The sequence below is a fragment of the Euleptes europaea genome, chromosome 5 (genome assembly GCF_029931775.1).
Source record: "Euleptes europaea isolate rEulEur1 chromosome 5, rEulEur1.hap1, whole genome shotgun sequence".
NCBI classification, from domain to species: domain Eukaryota; kingdom Metazoa; phylum Chordata; class Lepidosauria; order Squamata; family Sphaerodactylidae; genus Euleptes; species Euleptes europaea.
This window is the reverse complement of record NC_079316.1, coordinates 72,174,503-72,193,392: the sequence shown is the minus strand read 5'-3', so window position 1 is coordinate 72,193,392 and position 18,890 is coordinate 72,174,503. Positions and strand designations below refer to the sequence as shown.

The 18,890-nt window shown below is 42.3% G+C and overlaps 1 protein-coding gene across 1 annotated transcript in view; it reads left to right on the top strand.

The window, feature by feature from the left end:
• The window catches only part of C5H10orf90 (chromosome 5 C10orf90 homolog), a 130,505-nt gene that overhangs the window by 75,872 nt on the left and 35,743 nt on the right, over positions 1–18,890 (top strand). Inside the window, exons 4-5 of the mRNA XM_056850205.1 lie at positions 10,884–11,174; positions 16,802–16,995. Coding sequence (XP_056706183.1) covers positions 10,884–11,174; positions 16,802–16,995 — 485 coding nt within the window. The remainder of the gene's footprint in view (positions 1–10,883; positions 11,175–16,801; positions 16,996–18,890) is intronic.

Genomic DNA, 18,890 nt, shown 5'->3' with positions numbered 1-18,890 from the left:
TTCTTGATAGCTTTAAATTAGCTGCTTCATAGCCTGTGAGCAGCTGCTCAGCTAAAATGGAGAAAGGCTACCCAAGAGTTATCAGCCAGGTAATATGGCCTAGAAAGCGAAAACAAAAAGAGTTATAGGGAGAAACAAAATAAGCCCTGCATTTTATCAAGGTAGTGAATTTATCAATTGGGTGATTTGGAAGTAATGGTACTCAGGCAAGGATACGCTGCTGCTTGAGTGGAGGAAAATAGGGCGCAAACTAGCTTGGAGATTATAATCGGAATAATTACCTTTTGACAGGAGGATTCATTCACTGTGCCTCATTTCACCAGCACAATACAGAAAATGGGCCTGAGGTTTTTTTCCCCATTCGCATCAGTATTGATGTATATGTCAGTTGGTATCTACTGGCTTGGGCATCTTTTAAGGCAGTGGTACTCAGGGAGGCTTGGCGCTTATTCATTTTATTTTATTTAGAATCCGCCTTTCTCACAGTGACTCAAGGTGGATTACACAGTGTAAGTCAATATGATATAACAGGATGGGACATCCCATAAACGGTGCAGTTGGGGGGGGGATAGCAGAAATCTGAAAACGAGCAGAAATCTGAAACAGAGCAGAAACAAAGCATAAATATTTCAACATGACAGTCATGAAAAGACTTACAGCAAAACAGTACACCGTAATATAGTCCACAGACCCTGTCCCTCTACCATAGCATTCTGAACCATTTCATTTCAATACAGCCCTGTTACCTGTATAAAAAAGCTCTCCCGAATAATCCAGTTTTGCATAGTTTGCAGAAAGCCAGGCGAGCGGAAGCCTTCCTAATCTCATCAGGGAGGCCAGCCCATAAGGTGTGGGGGGCACAACAGAGAATGCACATGTATGGGCAGTGGTTGAGCTTGCCATTGGCAGGGTGGTACCTGCAGAAGGCCCTGCTTCAGATGAGCGATGCTGTCACGGCAGAGCATGGGGAGAGAGGCAGTCCTGCAGGTATGAGGGGCCAAGGCCATGAACGGCTTTGTTTGTGATAGCCAGTATCTTGAATTGAGCCTGGTAACTGATAGGCAGCCAATGGAGTGACTGCAGAATGGAAGTAATATGCACGGTCCACCTTGCTCATTATAATAACCAAGCTGCAGTGTGCTGCACTGTACTCTTGTCTCGATGTTACTGTGGTGTGGATCCAGGTGGCCAGATCTGCCATGTTAAGGAAGGGGGCCCTCTTGGGGGGCTAGACTGAGTTGGAAGGAAGTGTTTTTTGCAGCTGCGTTGTTTCTCCAGCAGTGATGCTGGATCCATTATAACCCCACGGCTCTTAACCAAGTCAGCAAGGGTTAGCTGAACCCATTAAAATTTGGAAGCACAGTGTTCTTCAAGAGCTCCATCTTCCCACCCAGCATCACTTATGTCTTGTCTGGGTTCAGTTTCAGTTTGTTCACTTTCAGCCGTTTGACCACAGCAGTCAGAAAGTGGCAAAACCAGGGGATTGGAATAGCAAGATATAGAGATGTGTGTCATCAGCATATTGATGATATCCAGTTCCAAAGCTATGGATGATTTCTCTTAAAGGCTTTATATGGAGGTTGAAGAACATAAGGGATAAACTTTCACCCTGTGGAAGACAACTCCCACACTGAAGATAGCTGGTCTCCAATGGCAACCTTCTGAGTCTGATCCATGGGGAATCATTTAAACCAGTCCAAGGCACATCTCCTGATACCTACTTCTGACTCCAAATACCTCAACAAGATAGCATGATCGCCTGTATCATAGGTTGCAGATAGATCCAGTAGAAGTAACAAAGAAGCAGGGCCTTTGTCTATATTCAGACAGCAGCCATATGTTTACCAGCTCCATGTTGGGAAATACTTGGAGATTTTGGGGGCAGAGCCTGAGGAGGATGGGGTTTGGGGAAGAGAGGGACTTCAGTGGGGCATAATGCCATAAAGTCCACCTTCTAAAATGGCTATTTTCTCCAGGTGAACTGATCTCTGTTGCCTGGAGATCAGTTGTAATCCCAGGAGATCTCCAGCTACCACCTGGAGATTGGCAACTCTAAGTGGTCATCAACCAAAGTCATCAGAGCCATCTCTCTCATAGTCCATCCTGAAACCACACTGAAAAGGGTCCAGAGCACATGAGTTATCCAAGAAGACCTGGTCTGCTACTGCACCTATCAGCAGCTGTTTCAAGGTGTGAACCACCTGTGAACCGCAAGCTTTACTGGGTGGGCCATACCTACTTTTCTGAATTTTGGAGTGGTGTCATATTGGGGAGGACAGTGCTCAGAAGAGCTACAGTGGACACATCCAAAAAGCCACTGAGTGAATATCATTGTTTTGAGGTATTTTGAGAAGAAAATTTCCCCCCTATGCCTAGTGGAATAGCAGAAAATAGTATTGTATGAATAGACTATAGACAATAATTGCTCCATAAAATTATATGATCTACAGATTTAACTGGGTCAGTCTATGAGGAAAAATACAAGCAAGGTAAGCAAACTATACCATTACTAGAATAAAGATTCACAAAGGCATGCGTAAGCTTTTGAGTTAACTCTTTGTCAAGTTGGCCCAGTATGTTGTTTCCATTTTAGCTGGCCTTTTTGTATCAAGCAGTTCAGATAGGGTTTAAACATACTTTTGAGTTACCCCTTTGTCTTGTCCAAGTTCAGCAACTTGACAGTTTCTAGTGAAGCTATTTGAGTGTGAATAATCTGACTTCATTTTGAACTCTTTCATGTAGATCCATAGATGAGCAGTCAGCTATAGCCTTTTGCTTAACAAGTATTTTCCTTCAAAAAATTCATCAGAAACCTCCATAACCTAAGAAACAGCTGGCTGAAAATGTTTGCTTTGTAAAAGAGGTTGTTTTTCTACAGCATGATCAAAAAGCCATCTTGGGGAAGGCAACAAAGATAGTCCGAGGTATGGCTAGTTACCTTGAACAAGAAAAAATTAGCTTGCATTTATTTGGGGTACATAAACTTGGAAGAATTAATTTGTGGGGGGGGGGAGGTTTCGTGTTACCAAAAGAAACAATGGGATAGGATGGTGCTGCAGTCGTCTTGTTTGTGGCTTCCTAGAGGCATCTGGTTGTTCACTGTGTGAACAGACTGCTGCACTTGATGGGCCTTGGTCTGATCCAGCAGGGCCTTTCTTATGTTCTTATGTTCTTAGGTCTAAACGTCTACAAATTGAAGGGCTTGGCAGCAACAGATTGCCCCCTCCTTTTTCTTGCAGCCTCCTCAAACCCCCCTGAAAAGCCACTGATGAAGTAAGAGACCTTTTTGAACAAAATGCCATGCATCCTTAGGTAGAGAGCTGCAGAAAGAAAGGGAAGCAAGTGTAGGAGCCGAGCTTCCTCTACTAAAAAAAAAAAAAAGAAAGAAAATAAAAGAGGGCATTCAATGTTGCCTGATTCCCTTCTTCTCACCCATGCCATGTTGCATTTGTTCAGAAAGGGCCTCTGATTTTCAGCATCAGTTTTTCTTAGCATTCACAGGAGGCTGCTGAATGAAGGGGAAGATAGGAAAGATGCAGTTCAGAGATATTTGGACCCAACCCAAGATGTTTAGAATTAATGTTCAAGAACTCTAAATAACCTGGAAATCAGAGTGCACTAAGAAACTGTGTGGGTCATGCAGTTTATAAGTTTTGTTTTTCTTTCATATACATATAATCTCAACATTTTATTAATGGAAGCATCCTGCTTTTTCTCTTAGCTGTTTTGTTATATGTTTCCTGCTGCATTAGACTTTCATGTCTTTTTTCATTAGCTTGAAAGTCTTTCTTCAACTGGGATAATAGCAAAACCCTATCTCCATCCAATTGCAATTCTAGCTGTTCTCTGCGGGTTGCATATATTTTCAGTTTGTTGCTTGGAGAGCTAGAAATACCACTCTAGATAGTCCTAATGAGAGATACATTCCTTATTCCCCAAAGAATATGTTGAAAATGTTCCCAGAATATGAAAAGTGAGCTTTGTGATCTCTGCTTCCTAAGCAGCTTTCTGTTTTTTTGTTTCCTGTACGTTATTTTCATCTGCATACTTTATCATCATAACTAATTGACAGCTGTTTTGCTTTATTTCTGCTGTATTTACATGTAGGGAAGAGACAACTTTTGGTAATTTTTGAAAGACTAACAGCCCATTCCTGAGAATGGGGCTGAAAGTTTTTAGGTGACCTCGCCTCTGGCGTAAATGCGTGTAATCACACGTGTAATTCACGTCGGCGGTGAGGCCAGTCCCGGCGGCAGCCGAGCACCGCAGGACCGCGCCTCCGCCAGCGCGGCCTCTCCTTGGCACCGGCAACGGTTAGGCGGCTCCCTATCCCCTTTTGGCCACTTCCGCCAGCACCGGGAATGGCGGTGCTGCACCTTCTTTTTAGCAGGCGCAGCCTCGCTATTCCCTATGGGGCGAAAGGCCCTGGTTAAACAAAAAAGCGCCGTGAAACAGCTTTTTTTGTTTAACGGCATATGGGGAGCAGCTTAGAAAGAGGTGCCGCTTCGCCTCTTTCCTGCCATCCCCGTACGCCTCAGCTCAGGAATGGGCTGTTAATTGGTAAAAGAAATTATTTACCAAATGCAACTGCACAAATTGGTAAAGGAAATTATTTTCCAAATGCAACTGGACAAATTGGTAAAAGAAATTATTTTCCAAATGCAACTGCATAAATTATTCTCGTGTTTGCTAGATAAGTGGCACTGATTTTAGGCAGAGTTTGTAAATAACATCTTAAATTGCTATGGCTATAGCAGAGTCTACTCCAATGATATTTCTCAGTATCACCGCTGTAGCATTACTACTTAGAGGCTAAACATCCTCAGGATAGGATTCTTCATTTTGTAGCTATCAATGAATGCATGTTGTTTACTCCATCCCCTGTCCAGGTCTATTCCTCAGAGATCTGTTAGATTTCATTCCTGCCCTAGTGGAAGAGATACTGCCTACTAATAACTGAAAATGTAAACATTAAACAACTAAATATTTTATTTTGAGCGCAGCATAGTTTTCCATTTATATTAATAGCCTGATGAAATTTTAGAACTACTTCGTTTCACAGACTTTTGGGTACTTAGGAACAGGTTTTTCTGGATTAAAAGTGGAGGCACAATTTCAGGAACACTTCAGCGATCAGACACTCATAAAGACCTTGATTGATATTCTTAATCTGCTGTTGGGATGATGGCCAGGCATCTAACTTACAACAGCAGGACAGCCCCAGTTAAGTACTACCTTCTGGTATCCCACTTCCTGCATTCTTTTATGGTAAAACATTGCTAACGCTTCTGGGAGTCCCTTCACAACTGTCAACTGTAGCGTAGAGTGTATCAGGGAATCCCAGTTCATTTGTATTCCCTACATCAGAGTGATATCATCATCTATTTTTTGGCAGAGTGATGGAAAAATCAATGCTTCACAGAGTCTCCTCCCTCTAGGGGGTTAGAATAGCACATCCAACATGGCGGCTTAATCTTTCAAGTCATAGCAGCGTCTCTCATGGCACATGGTTTGAGAATTGTTAATCTATCTGAAAATCCCAGTCCTCCTCCCATATTCGCTTTGTTCCTTTGTAAACGAACAGTCCCACTGCCTCCCTGTCTGGTGAACCACCTCTGGTATTTCAGTACTTCTTATTACTATTTCATTACCTCTTAGGAAATGTTTTCCTCAATTGTTGTTGTTTTTAATTGTTTTATTGTTAACGTTAGTTTTGCTGAAGTTTGTGTTCTTCTTTTCACACAGCATCACCTTAACCAAACCAGTATCAGCAGCTTTTACTACATAGTCGTAAGACAGTTTATGTAAAGATGTTCACTTCAAACATGAGAGTTACCCTTCTCAATGGATTCAGAAGGGTGCAATTCTGTTTAGGATTGTACTGTTAGATGCGAATTCAGTATCGCAGAATCCCATCTAATTGTTACTATACAGAAAGAGAAAGTTGGGCAGGAGGGCACATCTTGTTCTGCATCCTTCTTAAGGATGAATGTTCTCAGGTAACAAAGTTGGCGGCCAAGTTTTGTAGAACAGCATTTAATTTTCGGAACTCTAAATGGAAATGAAAAGTTGTTGATGGGATTGATTGTTTAAATTTATATTGTTGACCAGTTTTTAATCGTTTTAAAGAGAGCAATATTTTTGTAGTGTTTTAACCAAAATGTATTTTTTTATATGAGTAAGGCAATGTAATTGCAAAAAAATTATGTTTGGTCTAAGGACCGTAATACATCTACTTGATACTCTCGTTCTGAGGGTTCAAACAGACAAGATGCAAAAGATCCTTTGGATTTTAACTTAAAAGCAGCCTCTGGGACTGAAAATCAGATCAAAAGAGTGGCACTGTGAGGGGTGTTTATTTAACCCTTTATTCCTGTGCTCCCATGTCTGTTAGTTTACATTATGAATACATGTATTTTTCTGCCTTGCTGGATTAATAGTCTCTGCGGGAGCTAATTTATATCTTGAATGGTGTGCAGGAAAGAGTTTTTTAAAATCAAGGGGCAATCAGACAGCATGAGGCCTCAGATTTCTGTGCAATGTGAGAACTATTGAAATTCCTTGGTGTTTCATCACTTACAAGAGGGGCACAAGCTATGATTGGTTAGCATCAGGAGAAAATGTTCTTAATGTAAAGAGTGGTGGAAAGATAGAGTACTAATAAAAATAAAGAGTGGTGGAAAGACAGAGGCTAATAAAGGTAAAGGTAGTCCCCCTGTGACCCATGGGGTGACGTCACATTCCGACGTTTATTAGGCAGACTTTGTTTATGGGGTGGTTTGCCATGGCCTTCTCCAGTCGTCTACACTTTACCCCGAGCAAGCTGGGTCCTCATTTTACCGACCTCGGAAGGATGGAAGGTTGAGTCAACCTTGAGCTGGCTACCTGAAACCGACTTTGGTCGGGATTAAACTCAGGTTGTGAGCAGAGCTTTTGACTGCAGTACTGCAGATTACCACTCTGCGCCACCGGGCTCCTAGAGGACTCATAGCTGCTGGCAAACATCAAATACCTAGTATACATGGGATGGTGATGGATCATATGCAGTGTGGTTTCAAAAGCAGCAGATAATACAACACAAGTATGTACAAATAAAGTAAGATATTTATTTTGATAGCTTAATATTGAGGGAATGTTTGTGGAATTTATATTTATCCATGTTTGATGATCTGCCTCTGGACAGACATGGATTGCCTGGGGAATGGTTTTGAACAGTGCAGATCTACCTAACATTACTGCCGGAATTATTCAAAGAGGGGATTTTTTTTGCCATCAAGTCACAGCCGAATTATGTCGACCCTGTAGGGTTTTCAAGGCAAGCCCAAGGTCACCCTACAAGCTTCCATGGCGCAAGGGGGGGGGGGTTGAACCTGGGTTTCCCAGGTCCTAGTCCAACACCTTAACCACTACACCATGCTGAATCTCTTCAAAGAGGTATACAACAGGTATAAACCATCTGGAACCTTCTTTACAGTCGTTCAGTGTGCTGGGGCATTGGAGTGTTTCTGTCCCTGTTCTGCAAGTATAGCAAATTGTAACTTTGATCAGTTGGGCAAGGGTTCAGAAAAATCCATGCAAAATCATTTTCCAAAACATTGGGCTCTATCCCATGATCCATCAACATAGGTTGCTGTCAGTTATGAATCTTTCCCTAATTCCCCTTCTTCCAGCAGTCGTTTCTGACTCCAGGAAGGTTTATACTTAAGGTTGCCGGCCTCCAGGTACTAGCTGGAGAGCGCCTACTATTACAACTGATCTCCAGCCGATAGAGATCAATTCACCTGGAGAAAATGGCAGCTTTGGCCATTGGACTGTATGGCATTGAAGTCCCTCCTCTCCCCAAACCCTGCCCTCCTCAGGCGCCACCCCCAAAATCTCCAGGTATTTCTCAACCTGGATCTGGCAAACCTATTTATACATGGGATTATGGTGGCCTAACAGTCACATGGGTTACACATCTTCTGTGGGAAGGGGGAAGGGATGAGGGAGGAGAAGGCAATTTCATCCCCCTCCCAACCTGCATGACTTAGAATAAACTTTTCTGGGGTCAGAAAGGAGTGATGGAGGAGGGAAATGCAAGAAATGTTTGCAGTCCTTGCATCGGAAGATAGTGAACCCCATCCCATTTGTTTATTCTGTTTAGAAATCTGTCCTCAGTTATGCACGAAGAAATGTACAGTGCATCTCAAATACCTGCCACTCTTCCAGTGCTGCAGTGAAATGCAGCTGTGCACACACAGTGTTGAAACTTGGCAAATTGGAACCAGAGTCAAGAGGGAGTGCTGGTTCATGTTCCACAGAATGTACTAGGCAGAACTGCCAAACTGGTTCCATATTACCCCAGGATCTGAGTGAAGGATTCCATCCAAAGAAGCTTGGGAAAGAATGGGAAGCAGGAGGCAGAAAGGAAGCTGATGAGGGTGAAAAAAGAAGCAGGCAAGTAGAGAAGGAAGAACATTTATAAAGGCAGAAGGCCAGAAGGTAATTGTTGTTCTAACCTGGAAGCCTTCTAGTCAAGCCAACTCAGGGATAACCCATCGATGGAATTGAAGTCATACTGCAGAAAATAATACTGTCCCTTTCCATTCAAAAGCCTCCATTGGTTCACTGCAACAAACTTAAGTACACACATCAAAAATGTCCAGTTGAAGTCTTGGCTGACAATGGTGTTATTATTTGAACCACTTGAACATTAAATTGGGACCAACATAGCAACCCTTCTTACCATTATCATCTATTCCTGATTCTTGCTAAACTAGCTAATAAATTTTAAGGTTGGGATTAAGGATGTAATATTGTGCTGTACCACCACAATATTACAAGCCGTAGTATTGTGCCATTTTTACCAGCAGCTGTGGGTTATTGGTCTCTATTACTCTGCCACTGCCTCCTGTTTGAAAATATATAAAGCTTTTAAAGAAATATACTTTTCCGCATTCTAGGATTATCTTGGGGATCTTACCTAACTTCATGACTACTATTGTTTGATCCAAACACTGGGAATTTCATTTATGGTTTTGCAGCACTTGGTAAGGAATTCTGGTCATCTAATTCCTGACCAAACAAATGAATTTCAGTTGTAAAATGGACATTGATGCCTGTTCTTCTTGTGTGTAAGTGATGTAAAGGCATAAACGTTGGAATGCCACAAAAATGCTGTAAAATGCTGTAAAAAGAAACAACTAGCAAAGAAAATAAGTGGGAAAGCAACACTGGCAACGGACACATATAAAACCTAAAAGAAATGTTAAAATTGCATATTCGTGTGGCCTGGATTTTTGTTCACCACTGTTTTGTTAATCAGATTCCGGTGCTATCTTTGCAGACTTGTAATTGCGTACCATACTTAGCCTCTCGTGTACCATACTTAGCCTCTCGTGTACACATTTCTGCTACCCATCTTTTCTCAGTGAGCCCCACTGGTCTCTCCCTCTGTGCCGAAAGCTGTTGTCTTGCAAAAGATGTGTGGATTGTGCAGGCTTAGTTGTAGAATTGGTCGTAACATAGGAGACAGGGAAGTGAATGATTACATGGAATGAAGCTCCAGCTGAGAGGCTCCAGAGAACCTGAACTAGCCCTGCTTATAGAAAGAGTTTGCTGTGAAACCATTACAATTTAATAGAAATCACAGCATGAGAGAACTCTTATTGCCGAGCAAAGTGGTTCATGGTTCCCCCCCCCCCGGCTTTAAGTTTTCTTTCCGCCTAGCTTCTGTAATTAAGGGGCAACTTACCCTAATCTAGTTAAGCAAGGAGATGGTTGAACCGGCCAGTGACGCCTTGTGGTTCTTGCTCGAATAATATTCATGGAAGAGACGAGGGTGGGAAGAATAAAACAGTGAAACGGGTCATGGCCGGATAAATCATCTAGAAATCCCAGGAGCAGCTGTGCCAGCTTGTCCAATAATGGAAGGTTGAGACAGGCCTTTGATTTCTGTCCACCTTTGGCCAAAGCCAACTTTTCAATACAGGCCAAATAACCATCCGCTAAAAAGACTTTTGAAAATCCGTGTCTCCAAGACAGCCATTTATTATCCTGACAAGAACAGCTATTACTTTAATCCAACAATGTTTAAGCAACTGATATAGAAAAAGGAAAAACAACCTGAATCCAAACTTTTTTTTTCACACTCCTAGAAGAAACCTATATTTTTTTCTTCCAAGGGCAAGGTCTGGAAACTCTTCCCAAGTGACACTATCATCCTGTGGAAACCATCTTGTTTGTGTTCCTGAAACCTGTTTTTAATGTGATTTTATTGGTCACCTAACCTTCCCAATATCCTTTGCCAAGAGCCGTACATGACAACTGTACAAGTCAAGTTTTGTCTTGTGACAGACTTCTGCCAGGAAGATACTGGAGAAAGGCAAATTACAGCTGAATGCCTAGATCAAACCTACCATGAGCCACTGGAATGCGCTCACAAAATAAATGTGGTCTTATACTGTCAGCGTGCCTTTTATGAAGCGTGTCCTATGTTCTTGACAATTATTCTTCCCAGTGGGTTTCTTAAAGTTGCAAAGTGTACAATCTTGTACTGTGGAAGTAAGGCATCGGTATATATGCTGGTTAGGAAGCTATTAATTTGTAATCACAGGTAGTCTTGTTAGAGAAGAGGATAACATGATGAAAAGCAGTTTAGGGAACAGGAAAGTGAAGAGGCTAATGATCTCATGCTGCTTTCTGGTGGCAGTGACACAGCATCCCTGCTTCAAATACGTGAGGATATATTAATGAATGAAACCTTTTAATAAAAATGATACCTGCAGTGCTACAAATAACATTAGAAGAAAGCCTGCAGAAGGAACCTTGAGTGCAAAAGGGTATTTTAAACACTGCTGCCTATTTCTTGCTTTGATTTTCCCTCCCCACTTAATTTTTAATAGACTCACAAGCATTCTCAAGAAGCAACAGAAAACCGTGCAAGGGAGACAAATACCATGCAGCACCTGCCTCCTTTCTGGACCAATCGTCCAAGCGCGAGCTCAAAGTAGAAGGTGGGAGTTCTTTGAAAGACCGATATCCATCCAAAGGCACTTTGAAGTCCAAAGAGATTCAGGCCCAAAGCTTTCTAAAACCAAAAAAATCTGTTTCTGATTGTGGGTGCCGTGGAAAGGCTTTCTCAAAAACAGCACAGGATGAAAAGGATATCTACAGGAATGATCATTTCCCGAAAGGTAAGCTGCATCCTTAGCTTTTAGTGTACAGTTTTGAATGTTAAAATGAGATCAACCGAGAGGTACAACAGATTTAATAAGGAACTTGTCTGCTTTTAAAGGCTGCTGGGGATCAGTTCACTATTCAGGCTGAGGCTGCTGTTCTAAGCACACTTACCAGGGGTAAGCCCCACTGAACTCAAAGGAACTTACTTCTAAGTAAACACGTTGAGCATTACGTGGCGCTTCACTGAAATGCATGGGCATAAACTGTAGATGTTGACCATAGCCTATAAGACTTAACAAGAAATAAAAATACAGCCTCCTTAGAAACAACATACTGCTTTTTAATCTTCTTTGTTTGCATGAGAAATTAGGCACTTTCACACTTGCCGAATAATGTACTTTCAAAGCATTTTGAAGCTGGATTTTATTGTGTGAAATGGCAAAATCCACTTGCAAACTATCTTTAAAGCGCATTGAAAGTGCATTATTCAGCAGGTGTGACAGTGCCAGCGGGAAATTATCCCCCCTCCCCACTCCTTTCTCCTCTAGCTTCTGACCCCCCCCCCCCCACTTGCTTCGTTACTTTGCTTTTTACAGAAGAGCAAAGGAGCTGGTTTATTTTTCTTGCTTGCTTGTTCTTTTATTGTGTGGGCAGATCTTCCAAGGTGCTTAGTAATTTTTTTTTGCGGGGGGGAGGAATTGAAATGTTTGTGGCCTTTGTGAGTCCCAGCCCTAGAGATATCTAGACACACACACACACTTGGGGGGGGGAGCAGAGAAACTACATCCAGGGATATGATTCACCCCCCTTGTAGGTTGGATCACCTTAGTTCCATGGTGAGATGAAAAAAGAGCCTCCCCAGCCCAAAAAGAACTGCACAATGTGTAAGATGAGTGGGGGAGAGTCATTTTTTAGGGTCCATCTTTTGCTCAGGCATTTCTCTCTGTGCTTAAGTAGCTGCTTTCTTTCCCTCACCCTCTCTCTGTCCCCCCCTTTTCCTCCCTTCCCTCTTTTACCAGAAGGGAAGACTTTCTGGGGAAGCAGGCGCTGAGTACCAGTTGTATTTCAGCTCAAAAGGAGCCTGCAGTCCCCTGGATTCTCTCCTTATCCAAACACCTTCTGCTCTCAGTACCCACCTCCCCCACCTGGCTGCTTTTCCTCCTGGGGGTGGTGCCACTGCTTTGTGTCATGGATCAGTACACAGATTCCTCCTTGCCAGGCAAAGAGTCCAAAGACTCAGACGAGGAGGGGGCTGAGCACCTGACTCCACCACAGAAGGAGGCGGTTGAGATACCTCCTTTGATGTGCAAGAGGAGGCCCAGGAAGTTAAATTGTGGAACTCCGTGCCCCAAGATGGAGTGATGGCTGCCAATTTGGAAGGCTTTAAGAGGGGAGTGGACATGTTCATGGAGGAGAGGGGTATTCATGGCTACTAGTCAAAATGGATACTAGTCATGATGCATACCTATTCTCTCCAGGATCAGAGGAGCATGCCTATTATATTAGGTGCTTTGGAACACAGACAGGATAATGGTGCTGCAGTTGTCTTGTTTAGGAGCTTCCTAGAGGCACCTGGTTGGCTACTGTGTGACCAGACTGCTGGACTTGATGGACTTTGGTCTGATCCAGCGTGGCCTTTCTTACGTTCTTATGATTCAACCCTCTCACACTGGGGTTCACTCTCAGCCTTTATTGGGACTTCATCTAAGCTATAGTACTGTTGGCTCCAGTAACTAGGCTTCTGAACTTCAGTCTTGAGTAGGACATCTTGTTGCCTGCCTGCCCGCCCGCCCAATTTCTTTCCTTAACTTTCCCCATGGCACCATCCACCACTGCTTCCCACTCTAGGGGTGCGCAGTGTTTTGGCCAAGTTTGCAGATGACAAATTATTCAGGATGGTGAAAACCAAGGATGACTGTGAAGAGCTCTAGGAGGATCCAGGAAGATCTCCACAAATTGGGTGAGTGGGCAATAGTGTGGCAAATGAAGTTCCATGTTGTTAAGTATAAGGTGATGCACATCGGAACAAAAATTGCAACTTCAAGTATAGGCTAATGAAGTCTAAACTTGCTGAGGCTTAGAGGGAACGATCTTGGTGTGGTAGTAGATAGCTCAATGAAATTGTCAGCTCAGTGTGGTGCAGTGGTGGAAAAGGCAAACTCTATGTTAGGGATTATTAGGGAAGGGGTTGAAAATAAAACAGCCAATATTATAATGCCCCTGTATAGCTCAGTGGCCTCATTTGGAATACTATGTATAGTTATGGTCACTATATCTCAAAAAGGATATTGGAGAGCTGGAAAAAGTACAGAAGAGGGCAGCCAAGATGATCAGGGGGTTGGAGCACCTTCCCTATGAGGAAAGGCTGTAGAGTCTTAGAAGTCAGGCGCTTTCACTCATGCCGAATAATGCACAGTCCACTTTAACGATAGTTTACAAGTGGATTTTGCCATTTCACACAGCAAAATCAAGCAGCAAAGTGCTTTGAAAGTAGATTGAAAGTGCACTATTCAGTATGTATGAAAGCGCCTGTACAATCCTAAACAGAAGTATTTCCTTCTTATTGAAGTATATGGGCTTAGAAGGGGGTAATTAAGGATTTGCTTAGGATTGGACCGTTAATTTCCAGATAGGAGCCATCCATCCGCAGTTATAGTCCATACTTTATCCCTTCCTTTTTACGCTTCTCAGAGGATCCTGGCCACCAGAGCTCATTGGGGTGCTATTGCATACTTTCACTTACTCCTGTATCTTCCCAAAAAGTACCCCTCTTCAGAAATTGCCCTTGGTCTCCTAGGGCTGCAACCTGGGTTAAAGGGTTGTGTCAGTATAACAGTCCCTAATAGATATCCCTTACCCCAACTCAGACATTCTGCATGTTGGTGGGAGCTCCGATGCATAAATCTCAGGAACAAATCTGTATATTCCCAAACCTGGGAATATATGTATATGAAGTGACCATATCATGGCAATGCATTTGGAAGACTGTGCTCACCAGATGCCCATGGAGCTTTGTGTCTGGGAAATAGGGTTGCCAAGTCCCTCTTCGCAACCGGTGGGAGGTTTTGGGGGCAGAGACTGAGGAGGCCGGGGTTTGGGGAGGGACTTCAAGGCCATAGAGTCCAAGTGGCAAAGTGGCCATTTTCTCCAGGTGAACTGATTTCTGTTGGCTGGAGATCAGTTGTAATAGCGGGAGATCTCCAGCTGGTACCTGGAGGCAACCCTACTGGGAAACTATTTAAAATAAAGTGTCAGTTTTCAATTTGCTATGCGTGGTGTTGTGGTTAAGAGCGGTGGTTTGGAGCAGTGGAATCTGACCTGGAAAACCGGGTTTGATTCCCCACTCCTCCACATGAGCGACAGAGGCTAATCTGGTGAAGTGGATTGGTTTCCCCACTCCTACACTTGAAGCCAGCTGGGTGACCTTGAGCAAGTCACACTCTCTCAGCCTAACCCACCTCACAGGGTGTCTGTTGTGGGGAAGGGAAGGCGATTGTAAGCCGGTTTGAGTCTCCCTTAAGTGGTAGAGAAAGTCAGCTTATAAAAACCAACTCTTCTTCCTCTTCCTCCTCCACCTCCTCCTCACCCTCACCTCAGGGAGAACAAGTTTCTTGGCTTAGTTTAAATGTGCTAAAGTAAGGCAAACAATTAATACAAGAGAGGATCGACAGCTTGGAAAAACAGGTGCAGACACCAACTTTTGATTTTTGTGTGCTGGTTTTATTTTTTATTTAAAAAAAAAGCAGTATCAGTTTCTAGCGTGAAACGAGAGAAAAAGTGTTCTCTCTTTACTGCAACTGATCACTGGAAATAAACAATCTGAAGTAGGCTTTCTTCCCAGATGTGTAATGCCCCAAATTATGCTGTTTGGCAGGAAAGCCCGTCCTTATTGTCAGACGTGTTAAAGTGGTGCATATGACTGTTCTGATTTTAATTTGCTATTCTGAATTAATCCTGTATTTTTAGTAAGTGGTTTGGAAAATATTTTGCAATGTGCTGTTTGCATTTTGGACAGAAATTCCTCTTTCTTGATTATAAATTATGCAAGAAATATTGATCATAAAAGAGCAATCAAGCATGATTATACATAAAGAAAACGTTTTTAAAACATACTAGATTGATTACTTTTATAATGAATTGAATTATATTTTTGTATTTTGTTTATTAGTTTTTCATAGAATAGCAATAACACAAAAATAGGACCACTGAATATGCAAATCAATACCATAGCAGCGAACCAAATAACTGCAAGGTTTATATAAGAAATCTTAGTTTGGCTGGTGAAAAATTCAATATGTAATCATATTCTATTATCTTCCATGATCAATGTAGTAAATCTAAATTGCCTCAAAGCACATGAAAGTTGAAACAGCATAATATCATGCAGTGGAATCTTAAGCATGTTCACCAAGAAGTAAGATCCCCTATGTTCAATGAAGTTCACTCCAAATAAGTGTGTATAGGATTGCAGTTTTTAAAGTTTGAGCAGAAACCTTTCTTCAGATGTCACCTCTGCCTCAAGCTCACTAGAGATGGCTTTCAACAAATCATTCTCCGTATCAGGTCCTCATTTGCAATATATTTATTTCCTGCCTTCCTTCTGTCATAGAACTAATACTAGCTTAATAGCTGCAGTATCTTCAAACTATACTTTGGAATCAATTATATTGGGATGATAATAGTGGCCTATCTTCTAGTTTGTTGTGGGGGGTCTGCCACCTCTGCTCAGGAAGCTGGTCAGTGAAATGGGGGGGGGGGTTTCAATCGTCGCCCCAAACGTAATGGCACAACTTCACGTACAACCCAGAAGTGACATCATGGCGGTCAGGGCAACACTCCAGCAGTTGCCCAAAACTCTGTGACTTAATTGTAGAGTTTCGTTCAAGTTCTAGAGCATCTCCATGGGTGCAGTGTCATCACTTCTGAGTTGTGCCAGAAGTTGCATCATCGCATTGGGGTTGACAATACCCCCACCCCCATCTGTAAGTTCCCATGTCCCTACATTCCAGGGTTGATGTAAGAATTCTTGTGGTTATGTGAGCAAGGTACTTTGAATATTCAAAACATGCTACGTAAATGCTAAGTGTTGGCTTGGATCCTATGATCCGTGAGCGCAGCATTGGCAGGAGTGAGCTTTGTTCTCTCGGTCCATGAAATCCTGCCTCCAGGAATTCGTGGAATTCTGAGAACAGCATGAGACACATTGTGGGTGTCTGTAAAAGGAAGAGGAAACTGATGTAAATGGTCCCCCTTGTTTTCGGTAGGCAGAAATGCCTTCTGTCTGCAGAAAAAAAACTAGAATGCAACCCACTACTTTTAACAACTAGAACAACATCTGTTTTTCTCCTGAGAAACAGTATATTAGGCAACAGTTTTTGTTTTCAACATGCAAGCCCCCAGCAGATGGTGGAGGAGTCAAAGTAATTGTGCTTCATCATGAGATCTTTTTTGATATGAGACACTTCCTGGGTCAAATAAGCATGAATCATATCTGGCATGGCCTGACCTCTTCAACTTAATGAATCCTCAGTATATTTCTGTACTTTTTTGTTGAAGAAGCTACACTCTGTATCCGAAGTTACTAAGACGAGTCTAATACCAATTAACTGTATCCTATTAATAAATATTTATCTCGTTCAAGGTGATCACAAATTCTGTGATGCTGCTGACAAACTGAAAGAATATAATACAAGGGAGAAGAATGAGATGGTCAGGGGGGTAACGACCTCCACAGTTCATGTACCAGATGTTAATCATGAGAAACATGAAGCCTTCCAGCAACCAGGGGTCTGCTCTGAGCCTGAGAACATTCCTTCAAACCCACTGTCTCTCAGGGTACAATATCAAAATGTTTTCTCTGCTAACTCTCAATCCTTCAATGGTTACTTTCCTGGGAATATCGTGGAGTCAGAAAGTCAATTTTTGCTCTTTTTTATTTTTAAATCAGCAAAACAGCGAAGTCACTTAAATCTGCTATTCATTGTTCCCAAATCATTTTACTTACCTAGAGGGGGTATGCCGAGAATAGGAGTCTTTTTTAACCTCAGTATCCAGTGTCCTGAATACTTAGGGTTGCCAGGTTCCTCTTTGCCACCAGCAAGAGGTTTTTGGAGTGGAGCCTGAGGAGGGCAGGGTTTGGGGAGGGACTTCAATGCCATAGAGTCCAATTGCCGAAGCAGCCATTTTCTCCAGGTGAACTGATCTCTATTGGCTGGAGATTACAATCAAATAGCAGGAGATCTCCTGCCACCACCTGGAATTTGGCAACCCTATGAATGCTCCTGTTAACCCTCCTTTCTTGTCCACCCTTTACCAGTCCTACGTGGTAAACCAAATTACTAATCCAAAACCAAATTATTAATCTAATGGCTCCGGCCCAATTATTGGGGAGGTTGAGATAATCACATTACTGTTGTGTTTGGTATTCCTGGGTGTCAGATGTAGTAACTCTGACTAAGGAAAATGCTGCTCCCCCCATTTTTAGGAGCTGTTGGCATAGCTGTAAGGTCCAAGAGGATAGGACTCATAAAGTGTTTAATGTACCACTCTCTAAGTATGGTGAATGGAGGGATATGGGGAGATATATTGACCACAACGTTGACATGTGGAACATCACTTCTATGGGGAAATGCAACATTGTTGTAGATGAAAACACATGATACCATCTTGATTCTTCATGGCAAACATATAACTACTAGTGTGTACTTGTAGATTTAATACAGCTCAACTCTACTCAGAACTTTTATGAAAGAACTAAAGAATCTTAGTATAGCAAATTTAAGATATTGCTTTGTTCATTTCTTCATTAAAAGATAGTAGTTTGTTCAAGGAGCCCCATGGCGCAGAGTGATAAGCTCGAGTATTGCATTCCAAAGCTGTGCTCACGACCTGAGTTCGATCCCAACGGAAGTTGGTTTCAGGTAGCCGGCTCAAGGTTGACTCAGCCTTCCATCCTTCCGAGGTCGGTCAAATGAGTACCCAGCTTGCTGGGTGTAAAGGGAAGATGACTGGGGAAGGCACTGGCAAACCACCCTGTAAACAAAGTCTGCCTAGAAAATGTTGGGATGTGACATCACCCCATGGGTCAAGAATAACACGGTGCTTGCACAGGGGACCTTTACCTTTTACCTTTAGTTTGTTCAACTGTCTTTGATCTGCTGGGTGCAACTCCTGAAATTACTTACGTCATTATTGTCAGATGTCCTTCACAGCTGAAGGCAAGCAGTTTTATAACGTGCTCTTGAAATGGCCGGAGGGAAGGGACAGCATGTCAATAATAGCAAGAGTAGTTTATGGAACTGTTGCATAATAAAAAGTCTGGATAAATATATAAACCAAATCTGCTTTGAAATTAAACTACTCTAAACTAGTACTGAAACATTCACTTTTCTTTTTGAATATTAAACATCACACATCTAAGTCCTGCTTCGACAGTGGCAGTGAAAAAAACTGCTGCAGAACATTTCTGAGTTCAGGAGAAGAAAGGCAGGATAGCAAAAATGGCTGAACTTATAATGAACAGAATAAATTGCTTTTTGGCTTTCTCTCCTTATAATGATAAAGGGATTTTGCTGCTTATTTATCCAGTCTGGTGCAGCACAATAGATCCCTTCTCCTGGACCCAAATATCAGAACTGTCTAAGAAAACCATTAATTATGTCCTATTGTTTCTCTGTGTGGACATTTACAAATAAATAAGAAGATCTACAATGCATGTGATCCGTAATTGT